This window comes from Ovis canadensis, chromosome 13 (assembly GCF_042477335.2).
Source record: "Ovis canadensis isolate MfBH-ARS-UI-01 breed Bighorn chromosome 13, ARS-UI_OviCan_v2, whole genome shotgun sequence".
Lineage (NCBI taxonomy): Eukaryota > Metazoa > Chordata > Mammalia > Artiodactyla > Bovidae > Ovis > Ovis canadensis.
The window spans coordinates 69,957,035-69,969,956 of NC_091257.1; the positions used below are offsets into that span (position 1 = coordinate 69,957,035).

The 12,922-nt window shown below is 51.5% G+C and overlaps 1 protein-coding gene across 1 annotated transcript in view; it reads left to right on the forward strand.

Annotated features, from left to right (window-relative positions):
- Positions 1-12,922, forward strand: part of LAMA5 (laminin subunit alpha 5) — a 51,270-nt gene that overhangs the window by 12,790 nt on the left and 25,558 nt on the right. The window contains exons 3-11 of the mRNA XM_069546790.1: positions 500-617; positions 1,407-1,525; positions 1,611-1,781; positions 1,948-2,045; positions 6,341-6,456; positions 6,781-6,899; positions 7,007-7,097; positions 7,316-7,450; positions 7,632-7,694. Coding sequence (XP_069402891.1) covers positions 500-617; positions 1,407-1,525; positions 1,611-1,781; positions 1,948-2,045; positions 6,341-6,456; positions 6,781-6,899; positions 7,007-7,097; positions 7,316-7,450; positions 7,632-7,694 — 1,030 coding nt within the window. The remainder of the gene's footprint in view (positions 1-499; positions 618-1,406; positions 1,526-1,610; positions 1,782-1,947; positions 2,046-6,340; positions 6,457-6,780; positions 6,900-7,006; positions 7,098-7,315; positions 7,451-7,631; positions 7,695-12,922) is intronic.

Here is a 12,922-nt window from a genome sequence, read left to right on the forward strand (position 1 = left end):
GGGAGCTTGGGACATCACCTGGCCACCTTCCCAGGCCAGCCACCAGAGCTCTGGGGACAGTGGGATGAGCTTCTGCCATCACTTTGCCCAGTCCCACTGCCTGGGGCCCTGTAGACAGGCTGCCTGCATGTGGGCCCTGTCTGACTTCAGCCCCCATCAGGCTTGTGTGCAGCCTCAGCTGGGGTGGGACTGGGGAGGGGGTGCGTCTGAGCCCTAAGTCACCCTCAGGCCCAAGAGGGGAGCCCTCCAGAAATGCTGGGTTCTGCTGGTCATCTCTATGTCCCTGGTGCAGGTCTCAGTGGCTCTGGGCTGGCCTGTAAGCCGAGGGGCTGCTCCCTGAGCCAGCTGGCCCTCTTACCTGGGGGTGTCTGGCCCCTGAGGGCAAGCCCACAGATATCCCTGGAACCTCACCTCACAGGGTGGGGGCGGCCCTCCAGGTGTTTGGGGGCCCCACATGGCATGGAAGGGGTCTCAGGGGTGTTCACCCACCATCCGGCAGGTTTTCCATGTGGCCTACGTGCTCATCAAGTTTGCCAATTCCCCTCGGCCAGACCTCTGGGTGCTGGAGCGGTCCACAGACTTTGGCCACACCTACCAGCCCTGGCAGTACTTTGCATGTGAGTCTCCCGGAATGAGGGGCGGGCAAGGGGGGATACCCTGGGTGAGTGGGCTGCCAGTATTGTGCTCTTAAGGCCTCTGGATACCAGGCCTGCCCTCACGCCCGGCTTCTAGGTGGGCCAGGCTGTGGGGTGCATATTCCTGAAGGCAGGTGGGGGTTCAGTGCCTTGCGTCCCTGACATGGCACTGCTGGGTCCATCTCCTAGTTCGCTGTGGACTGGCCTTATGCTCCAGCAACTCCGGAGGTGGCAAAAGCCACCAACTTAGCAGCCCCATCAGGAGAGCACGGGAGCCCTGCGCCCCTGCTCACTGGTTGGCCCTGCCGCTTGCCACCCTGACCAGTCATGTCCATGCAGCTCCAATTGGGTGGTCCTGGAACTTGTGTCCCTTTCAAGCTCCAAAGCCCAAGAGTGAGTGCAGGGCAGCCCTGGGAGGGACAGTCAGGATGGGTGCCCTAAGGGTGGGATTGGGGAGGGACACACAAGGGGACACTCTGCAGAGAGAAAGGCAAAGGCCTGGACGGTCAGCTCCTCAAGGTTGGGCAAGTTCAGAGCCTCGGGGCAGGGGCACCCTGGGTCCTGACGCGCCCTCTGGAGGAAGCTGCGATGTGCTCCACGCTCTGTTCAACGAAACCCCGAGGGTGGGCCGCCATCCTGCATTCCGGTTGATGCTTCCTCCTGGCTGAGGCCATGGGGCTCCGGGAAGACAGGGCGCTCAGGGCAGCAGGGCACTGCCTTCTCCCAGGACTTCCCCAGGGCGCCGAGCGCTCACCCTAGGCATTCCCGCAGCCTCCAAGAGGGACTGCCTGGAACGGTTCGGGCCAAGGACGCTGGAGCGCATCACGCAGGACGACGATGTCATCTGCAGCACGGAGTACTCGCGGATCGTGCCTCTGGAGAACGGCGAGGTGGGCCGAGCGAGACGGCGCGGGGCATGCGGCCTGGCGGTCAGTGCCGGCACCATGCCCCCGCCTGATCTGCGTCCATCTTCAGATCGTGGTGTCCCTGGTGAACGGCCGCCCAGGTGCTATGAACTTCTCCTACTCACCGCTGCTGCGTGACTTCACCAAAGCCACCAACATCCGCCTGCGCTTCCTGCGCACCAACACGCTGCTGGGCCACCTCATGGGCAAGGCGCTGCGGGACCCCACGGTCACCCGCCGGGTGAGCGGTTGGGCAGGCGGGGCTGCGGGGTTAGGTGTGGGCGGGGCCCCGTGGGGCTGGGGCTGCTGTGGGCGGGGCCACGGGGGCTGGGGCTGCTGTGGGCGGGGCCACGGGGGCTCGGGGCAGGAGTGGGAAGCCTCGCGCTTACGTTGCGGGCCCTGCACAGTACTATTACAGTATCAAGGACATCAGCATCGGCGGCCGCTGTGTCTGCCACGGGCATGCGGATGTCTGTGATGCCAAAGATCCCACAGACCCCTTCAGGTGAGACCTGCAGCTCCCTGCTCATCCCCCCATCTTGTGCTCAACCTGAGGGAGAGGAGGCCTGGTTTCATCGCCCCTACACTGGCCCCTCGCCCCGCCTTTCCCCATGGCCTCAGTTTCCCTATGTGCACAGTGAGGTAGAAGGGCAGGGCTTAGTGTCTGGCTTGGGCCTCTCTGCCCTGCTGCCCACAGAGGTGGAGCCTTACCTGGACCTGTGACCCAGCTGCCCCTCTGGTAGAAACCCCAGGGGAGTCTGAGGGAGGTAATTGCCTGAGGCTGCATGTTCCTGCCCTCTGGGGTGGGAGGAGCTCTCCCACCTTCCTTGAGGACACAGATTATACACTCCCTGCCGCCCCATCCTGACCTCCATCCTCGACACATGCAGGGGCAGAGGCGAAGCCCAGAGACCCCACTCTGACACGCTCAGCAGAGGCCCTGAGCTCAGCCAGTAAGGCAGGGCTCAGGAACCTGCGTCTTTAACAAGCTGCCACTGGTGCTGTGTGCCTAAGTGGCTCCAGCGCCGTGAATTCATCAGTGAGCGCTCAGCTAAATTATCAGCTGGAGCCTGGCACTAGGCCAGCTCTCCTCCGGGCTCGGCAGTGGATTCATCCGTGTGTTCACGCCTCCCTCCCTCCTTTTCCCTTCTCTCTTACCTCCCACCCTCCCTCTCTCCCATCCATCAGCAGCTGTGTGTGGAGTTAACACATGCTAGGCTGTGTTCCTGCTCCAGAGGCACAGGTGGGCTTCCCGCCCCACCCCAGCAGCCCCAGTTCTGGGCAGGCAGGAAATGGGAGGCCTGTGCCCAGCACAGGGGTCCTGGCAGGGCTGAGGGCTCTGGGATGTAAAGCAGGTCCAGGGCTGAACAGGCGGTGCTGGAAGAGGCAGCAGAGCCTGCCAAGGGAGCCTGAGGCCAGGCTCCTGCAGCCCCCACCCCCTGCCAGCCACCTCCTCCTGCTGCTTCCCTTGCCTTGACATCGTGCAGCCCCCTCAGTTCTGGGGTTTATCACTGTGTCCACATCCTAGTTGATAGGGAGGTGGATGAAGCCCAGACAGTGCAAAAGCTCACCCCTGTTCTCATAGTCAAAAAACACCAAGAGGTGAACCCTAGACCTCCTCAGGCATGGCTGATGGGTCTGCAGGGGGAGGGGTACGATCAGACTGGTGCAGGCCCCCAGGACCTGTGTGGCCCATGCAGCCTCAGTGTGGCCCTGGGCGAGGATTCCTGCCCACAGCTTCAGGTGCTGAACCCAGACGCAGTTGGTTGCTTTGGGAAATTAAGTGCCAAGTGGGACTCGTGATGGCTGGTTAGGGCGCCAGCTGGGCGGCCAGATCAGCCCCGGAGGAGGCAGGCCTGCCCATGCCTGCCGGGAGGGCGTCGGCATCCGCCCTGACTCACCTGCACCTGGGCATAAACAGAGCTCTGCTCACCCTGCAGAGCGTGTGGGGTGTCTCTCCCAGAACCGCAAGTGCCAACACCCCTTGCTCACCCATGCCCCGCAGCGTCAGCCCGTTGTGTCCTCCCTGCGTTGTGTCTGCTGCCTCTTCCACGAGGGCTCTGCCCTACCAGCTGCTTGTCTCTGCCCCTCAGCCTCTACCACCATCACCTCCACCCCCACCTGCTTCCTCTCTGCCCTCTCTACCACCATCATTCTGAGTGCCGACTACCTGCCCAGTCTGTGCCCAGCCCTCAGTCACTCTTCTCCACCCCTCGGTTTGGAAGTCACGTGTTTTGTTTCTGTTGTGTCTTAGTCTATTCAGGCTGACAGAATGCCAGAGGCTGGGTGGCTTATAAACCATGGAGACTTATTCCTTACAGTTCTGGAGGGAGCTGAGGCCCCCTCCCTAGTTCATAGGTAACTATCTTCCGGCTGTGTCCTTGTAATGTGGGAGGAGCAAGGGAGCTCTCTGGGGTCTTTTTATTTTTATTATTTTTTTAAGATTCCTTTTTGTTTTAAAGCATTTTATTTTTGGCCGCGCTGGGTCTTTGTAGTTTCTTGGGAGCTCTCTCTAGTTGCAGAAAGCGGGGTCTGTTCTTACTTGTGCTACTTGGGCTTCTCATTGTGGTGGCTTCTCTTGTTCCAGACCACAGGCTCTACGGCACACGGGCGCAGCAGTTGCTGTGCTGGCTGAGTTGCCCCACAGCATGTGTCCTTCCGGAACAGGGATTGAACCCGTGTCCCCTGCTTTGGCAGGCGGGCTGCCAACCATTGGCTCTCCAGGGAGGCGATAGTCATAGTTTAGCTGGCTGTAGAATTCCTGGTTGATGGCTATCTCTTTCAACACTTGAGAAATGTCATTTCACTGTCTTCTGGGTTATAATCTTTAAACACTCTCTTTTTATGGTTTCAACCTGATTGCTCCATGAAGTGAAGTTCCTGGGTTACAGCCCTGCTGTTGGTTGTATTGACTGACCCCACTGGGTTGTTGCTGTGCAGGTTTTCAATAGGGCTTCACCCGTGTGGTGACCATGTGCCCTAGATTGGGAAGAATCCCTCCAGCGTGGTTTTCCAAGGGCTTTTGACAGATGCCCTAATCTTTGTGTTAATTTCCTGGTTAAGGGGTACACTGACAGTGTTCAGTTCAGTTCAGTTGCTCAGTCATGTCCAGCTCTTTGCAACCCCATGAACCGCAGCATGCTAGGCCTCCCTGTCCATCACCAACTCCTGGAGTCCACCCAAAACCATGTCCATTGAGTCAGTGATGCCATCCAACCATCTCATCCTCTGTTGTCCCCTTCTCCTCCTGCCCTCAATCTTTCCCAGCATCAGGGTCTTTTCAAATGAGTCAGCTCTTCACATGAGGTGGCCAAAGTATTGGAGTTTCAGCTTTAACATTAGTCCTTCCAATGAACACCCAGGACTGATCTCCTTTAGGATGGACTGGTTGGATCTCCTTGTAGTCCAAGGGACTCTCAAGAGTCTTCTCCAACACCACAGTTCAAAAGCATCAATTCTTCAGCACTCAGCTTTCTTTATAGTCCAACTCTCACATCCATACATAACTACTGGAAAAACCATAGCCTTGACTAGACGGACCTTTGTTGACAAAGTAATGTCTCTGCTTTTTAATATGCTGTCTAGGTTGGTCATAACTTTTCTTCCAAGGAGTAAGCGTCTTTTAATTTCATGGCTGCAATCACCATCTGCAGTGATTTTGGAGCCCAGAAAAATAAAGTCAGCCACTGTTTCCACTGTTTCCCCATCTATTTGCCATGAAGTGATGGGACTGGATGCCATGATCTTAGTTTTCTGAATGTTGAGCTTTAAGCCAACTTTTTCACTCTCCTCTTTCACTTTCATCAAGAGGCTCTTTAGTTCTTCACTTTCTGCCATAGGGTGGTGTCATCTGCATATCTGAGATTATTGATATTTCTCCTGGCACTCTTGATTACAGCTTGTGTTTCTTCCAGTCCAGCGTTTCTCATGATGTACTCTGCATGTAAGTTAAATAAGCAGGGTGACAATATACAGCCTTGACGTACTCCTTTTCCTCTTTGGAACCAGTCTGTTGTTCCATGTCCAGTTCTAACTGTTGCTTCCTGACCTGCGTATAGGTTTCTCAAGTGTAGATTCTTGAAAAATCAAACACCAGCCACAGGGCCTTGGTTGCGGATCCTCAGTGCTGCCTCTCCAGGCTGTCTGTGCAGTCCCTGTGCAGGAAGGGAGGGGCTCAAGTGGATTTGGAGCTCTCAGTCTCTTCTTCTTGCACTGACTCCTGCGGCTGGCTCAGGACTTGCAAGCAGTGTGGTACTGGGCTGGATACGGCCCTGGGGTGGGGCTGTGCTTCCCCTTTGACTGAGTTGTGGAGGTGTGTGCTGAGGGGAAGGGTGGTTCTGTGCTCAGTCCTCAGCTGCAGCCAGCTGTCCCCCTGCCCACTGAACCAGCAGGAGCTGCTCTCCAGGACAGTAGGCTGGATTCCAGCCCTCTGACTGGAGTCCACCCTCAGCTGGAAGAGGAAGCAGTTCTTGGCCACTTGCCCCTGGGGAGGAGCCCTGGGTAATAGGGGTGTCTGGCTGAGCCCAGGGCTGCCTGCTGAGCAAGACCCAGACCTCAGAGTTGACCCAGGAAAGCTGCAGACTTGGCCTGGGTCCTGGCTGTGATGGGGAGGGTGTAGCTGGAACCTGAGGGGCCCAGGACTCAGGCTCACCTGTGGTCAGGGGCCACACGCACTGACCATGCCATGCTCTGCCCCAGCTTCCATCCTCCATGAAGTCCCAACACAGCCACTGCCTTTCTCCGGTCCCTCTGGGACCCCGCTGGGTCTGAGCCCTTCCTGTGCCCATGTGTCCCCTACAGGCTTCAGTGCGCCTGTCAACACAACACATGTGGGGGCTCCTGTGACCGCTGCTGCCCCGGCTTCAACCAGCAGCCATGGAGGCCAGCAACCACAGACAGTGCCAACGAATGCCAGTGTGAGTGCCCCTCCACACGCCCGCACAGTGCTCACACGTGCTCAGATGTACTCAGATCCACACAGTGTACTCTTGTACTCACATCACATTCTTAATACTCATGTACACACACGTTTGCACACGTGCTCACACAGTGCATACAGCATTCATACATATTCACACATGCTTATACACGCTCAGAAGAGTGCTGTTGGCACATTCAGGCAACATGGCACACTCCATCACCTGAGTCTGGGATCACCTGCGGTTTATGGGATGTGCCTGGGGGTCCCAGTCGGGTGGGGTCACAGAGGCCTGCCCACAGCTGAGCCCCTTGTTCTCCAGCCTGCAACTGCTATGGCCACGCCCACGACTGCTACTATGACCCGGAGGTGGATAGGCGCAACGCCAGCCAGAATCAGGACCAGGTCTACCAGGGCGGGGGCGTGTGCATCGATTGCCAGGTGGGTGGGGCTGTCGCCAGGTCTGTGGTGCGGGTCTCGGGTGGGCAGGGTCCGCACAAGGCTGGGGGCAGTGGGTTCCTGGACTCAGCGGCCCTGTCCTGTCACAGCATCACACCACGGGCATCAACTGTGAGCAGTGTCTGCCTGGCTTCTACCGTTCCCCAGACCACCCACTCGACTCACCCCATGCCTGCCGCCGTAAGTGGGGGTGACCAGGTATGGTCAGGGCGGGGGTGTCCCAAGGGTGTCCAGGAGCGGGGTGTGCCCAGATGGGAGCTCCTGGGGCCTTTGCAGCTATCTGGGAGGCTGTGGCTCTCATCCCACATCCCAGGTCTGAGGGGAGGGCAGATGCTGACCCTCCTTGGAGGCCTGAGAGCTTTGAGCTTGGGGTCCCCTGACTTGCCACGCCCATTTAGGCTGCAACTGTGAGTCGGACTTCACAGACGGGACGTGTGAGGACCTGACCGGCCGCTGCTACTGCCGACCAAACTTCACGGGGGCGCGATGCGACGCGTGTGCTGAAGGCTTCACTGACTTCCCACACTGCTACCGTGAGGGCGTAGCTGGGGTGGGGGGAGTGGGCAGGCACCTGAGTATCCCCCGATACTGGGCTGGAGCCAGTGGGGAGGGGTGGGAACCCTTTCATCCTGCCTGTACCACTGGTGATGTGGGGAGACCCTGGCAGCCAGGTGCTTACCCCACCTCGCTGACACATGCTGTATCCTCTCGCAGCGGTGCCTTCCTCCTCCCACAATGACACCGGGGAGCAGGTGTTGCCTGCCGGACATATCGTGAGTAAGTGTCCCTCAAGATCCCCATCTTGCCTGGGTGGGCCACACCCAGGCCCGCAGAGACGGGGGTGCAAAAGTAATTGTGGTTTTGCACTGTTGACCTTTGCTGTTTGATATTGGAATACATTTTTAAATGTAGTTATGCGGTGCGTCTTTTAATGCACATTTCTTACTTCATATTCTTTTTGCTAATGACTTATTGAAAGTTGAAAGTGTTAGTCGCTCAGTCACGTCTGACTCTTTGTGACCCCCATGGACTGTAGCCCACCATGCTTCTCTGTCCATGGGATTTTTCCAGGCAAGAATACTGGAGTGGGCTGCCATTTCCTTCTCCAGGGAATCCTCTTGACCCAGGGATTGAATTTGGGTCTCCTGCATTGCAGGCAGTTTCTTTACTGTCCCCAGGGAAGCCCTAATGAGTTATTACTTGCTGTTTGTGAAAGTGAACATTGCTAAGTCATGTCCGACTCTTTGCAACCCCAGTTTATTTTATATTTATTTTCGATTAGGGAAATGATATTAGGCAAAAATCAAATTTCAGCGATTTTCTTATTCGAGTTCAAAATGGGTTGTAAAGCAGTGGAGACAACCTGCAACATCAATACCACATTTGGCCCAGGAGCTGCTAATGAACATACAGTGTGGTGGTGGTTCAAGAGGTTTTTCAAAGGAGACAAGAGCCTTGAAGATGAGTACAGTGACCAGCCATCGGAGGTTAACAACAACCAAGAGAATCATCGAAGCTGATCCTCTTACAACTACATGAGAAGTTGCCAGCTAACTCAGTGCTGACCATTCTACAACTGTTCAGCATTTGAAGCAAATTGGAAATGTGAAAAAGCTCAGTAAGACAGTGCCTAATGAGCTGACTACAAATAAAAAAAAATCTTTAAGTATTGTCTTCTCTTGGTCTGTGCAACAACAGCAAACCATTTCTTCATCGGAATGTGACGTAAGACCAAATGTGGATTGTATACGACAGCCAGTGACAGCTAGTTCAGTGGTTGGACCCAGAAGAAGCTCCAGAGCCAAACTTGCACCAAAAAAGGTCATGGTCGCTGTCTGGTGGTCTTCTGCCAATCTGATCTACTCTAGTTTTCTTTGAATCCCAGCAGAACCATTACATCTGAGAAGTTTGCTCAACAAATCGATGAGATGCACCGAAAACTGCAATGCCTGCAGCCGGCATTGGTCAACAGAGAGGGTCCAATTCCTCTCCACGTCACACAACCAACACTTCAGAAATTGAATGAATTGGACTGAAGAGTTTTGTCTCACCTGCCATATTCACCTGATTTCTTGCTAATCAACTACCACTTTTTCAAGCATCTTGACAACTTTTTTCAGGGAAAAATGCTTCCAACAACCAGCAGGAGGCAAAAAATGCTTTTCAAGTGTTCATCAAATCCTGAAGCACAGATCTTTATGCTATCAGTTCAGTTCAGTTGCTCAGTCGTGTCCAACTCTTTGCAACCCAATGAATCGCAGCACGCCGGGCCTCCCTGTCCATCACCAACTCCCGGAATTCACTCAGACTCACGTCCGTCGAATCAGTGATGCCATCCAGCCATCTCATCCTCGGTCGTCCCCTTCTCCTCCTGCCCCCAATCCCTCCCACCATCAGAGTCTTTTCCAATGAGTCAAGTCTTCGCATGAGGTGGCCAAAGTACTGGAGTTTCAGCTTTAACATCATTCCTTCCAAAGAAATCCCAGGGCTGATCTCCTTCAGAATGGACTGGTTGAGTCTCCTTGCTATAGGAATAAGCAAACTTACTTGTATTGATTGTAACGGTTCCTGTTTTCATTAATAAAGATGTGTTTGAGCCTGGTTATAATGATTTAAAATTCACGGTCCCAAACCGCAGTTACATTGTCACCAACCTGATATTTCCATTTTGTTCACTTTTTCTTTGGTTCTTTTAATTTTGTGCAAATAATAGATATGCATTCTAGGAAACCTAAAATAATATAGGAAAGCAGAAGGTTAAAGAGAGTTATCCAGAGTTGCAACTCCTGCAAACACTGCCTCCTCCCTCTGCGTGTGTACTGTGTTCTTATAAACATCCACGTGCACTGTCTGCACTTTTGTGTAATTGCGCTTTCCACCCACAGCATCCTGTAAACACGTCATTTCACACTCTATGTTATGTACACAGATGTAGTTCTTGTTTGACCAACTCTCAATTCTTGGTAATTTAGGTTCTTTCCAGAGTTTTTAAAAATAACACCATAGTACACATCCTTGCAGCTAAAGCTTTCCATGAATTATTAACTATTTCTGCAGGACAGTTTCCTAGAAGAAGGTTTTGAAACATTTTTGGCTGCACATTGCCAAACTGCTCTCCTGGCAAAATCGTCTGCCTGGGTGGAGTGGCATCATTTGTGTCACTCGTGTCAGAACGCTGCTCTCTCTGCACGGCAACATTCATTATTACAGAAATCTTAAGTTTTCCTGGAGTTGGGGTGTACCTTCTGGTTGGGGGCTTAGCAATGTTGAATTGGCCAGTATTTTCCTTTCACAGCAGCTCAAGATAGTGGTGTGTCCTGTAACTGGCTCTTAGACCTGATGGCATTTGGTGTTTCCTTGGTCTTAGCCGTATTTCTTTGCCTCGTTTGAGTCTGAATCTTCTCTCGTGTTTCTGGGCTCTTCCTGTTCTTTTCACTTGTGAGTTTCCCTTTTGAGGTTGTGGCTCAGTGTTCCTTTCATCCGTTTGCTGCTATAAGCTCTTTCCACGTGGACTGTAGTATCTCTGCCTCACGAGTCACATGCTTTTCTCCCAGTATGGTAATTTGCCCTTGTTGTTATTTTCTTCATGGGAATCTCATTAGACCATGGACATCTTAGGTGATGGTTTTAATTTCTTTTATTCTGCAAGTTCATTTTCTACCTCATCTTAAGTCAGTTTTGGTTACTTATGTTTTCTTAGTAAATTTTATTTATATCATTTGGATTTTAAAAGGTGTTGGCATAAAGTTATACACAGTATTCTGTACGCGATTTTCAAATTTCCTTCCATTCCTTTTGTCTGTTTCTCTTTTCTTTCCTGCCTTCATGAGACAGAAGTTTGCTGAGTTTTTTAGTGTTTTTGAAGTGCAGCTTAAGGTTTATATTGATAAGATCTGCTGGAGTTTTTCTCTGGTTTGGGAGAGAGATTTTACTTCCTAATATAGAAAAATTTGAGCTAAAATCTATGTTTCTCTCTTCTCTCTTTTGTTGAACTAAATCAGTATGTTAATTTCAGGTATGTAACGCAAAGGTTAGGTATTTCTAGACATTGTGAAATGATCACCACAGAAGGTCTAGTTAACACCTGTCACCACACAGAATTATAATTTTTTTCTCATGATGAGAACTTTTAAAAAAAATTTGGCCAAGAACTTTTAATATCTACTCTCTTAGCTACTTTCAATTATGCAGTACGTTATTATTAACTATTGTTGCCATGCTGTGGGTCATATCCCCATGACTTATTTACATTTTATTTGGAAGTTTGCATCTTTTGACTCCCTTCACCCATTTTGCCCAACTCCCAATCCCCACCTCTGGCAATTATCAATCTTTTTTTTATATCCACAAGCTCAGGGTATTTTTAAAGAGTCAGTGTGTGTGTATTTTTTAAGATTCTACATATAAGAGAAATCATACAATATTTGTCTTTTTCTGCTTTCTTTTGACTTACTACCATTTTCATGGTTTTTTGAATTATTATTACTTTTAGTTTCTCTTAATTTTCCACAAAACGTTTAAAGCATTTTTTTCCTCAAGCAAGGCTGATTTTATTCTGCAGGAAAATGTCTGGAGACATCTTTGGTTATTATGACTGGGGGAATGCCACGGTCATCTAGTGGGTAGGGGCCAGGGATGATGCTTAATGTCCTGCAGAGCACAGGACGGACCCACCCCCACAATAGTCATCCAGCACAGAGTGGTACTGGTGCCAAGGTTGAGAAACCCAGGGGTAAAGCTATGAATTTGCTTCAGAATGTAGCTGTGGCTGGGTGTAGCCCATAGAGTTGATGTGCTGTGTCCTCACTGCTGATCCTTTCAAACTGTCTATCATTTCAGTTTTCGTTTCCCTTTTCACCCGAGTTGGTCAGAGCTGTGTCTGTCACTCCCGGTGGTTAGATTTCCGTTCTGTCCCTTCTTTTGATGGTTCTGTTCTGCTTTACTGCACCGTGGTTGGATTTGGTAGCCTGGAAATTTCTACTTTTTATCTTTGGGTTTTGAGGTTTTCTTTCTCACCTGGAATGTGACCCCTTTTAGACTGTCCAAGAATGTTTGACAGGAACTTGTGTTCTCTGTGGGAATAGATTTGTACACCTACGTTTATTAAAGGACATGTTAATTATGCTATTTAAACCCACTCTGTTCTTAGTTTTTGTCACGTTCTGGGAACAGTGTATTCAGTCTTTCTCTCTTTGACACTGGTTTGGCCACATTTCCCTCCCAATTTCAATAGTTAGTTTTCAGTACCTCTGGGCCGTGTTTATCCTCCTCTTAGAGCTTTGGGTTTTCAGCATCTCTTGGGGGGCAAGTCCATTTCTTCCACACACAACATCCTTCCTTGTCTCCATTAGTGCTCATGCCTGGGCTCACCACACTACGCGCTGTCCCTTCTGGAATCTCTTTATTTCTTATCCAAGTCCTTGGTTCAAGGTGCATTCTTTCAAAAGTGTGTGACCAGATTCTCCTTCAAGAGTCAAACTGATGCCTTTGGGTTTGTCTCATGAGAGGAGATGAGGTCTGGCAGAGGGACCGTGGCTGCTATTAGTTCGGGCTTGCCCCTGCCCCAACTGTATCATTTCTTTCATTCTGCTTAAATTTTTCCTTTCTTGACTTTTGCTGGATTGACCAGCAAAGCATGTTTTGGTTGGTTTGTGTTTTCTTCTCTGAGGGTTTGCAAGTTCTGTTTCTATCTTCTGGTCTGGGCCAAGATTACCTTTATGTTTTGACAGATAATGAACCATTATTTTGTACTGCAGTCACAGAATTAAAAGACAGTTGCTCCTTGGAAGAAAAGCTATGACAACCCTAGACAGCATTTGCTGACCAAAGTCCATATAGTCAAAACTCTGGTTTTTCTCGTAGTCATGTACGGGTGTGAGAGTTGGATCGTTATCAAGACTGAGCACTGAAGAACTGATGCTTTTGAATTGTGGTGCTGGAGAAGACTCTTGGGAGTCCTTTGGACAGCAAGATCAAAGTAGTCAGTCCTAAAGGACATCAACCCT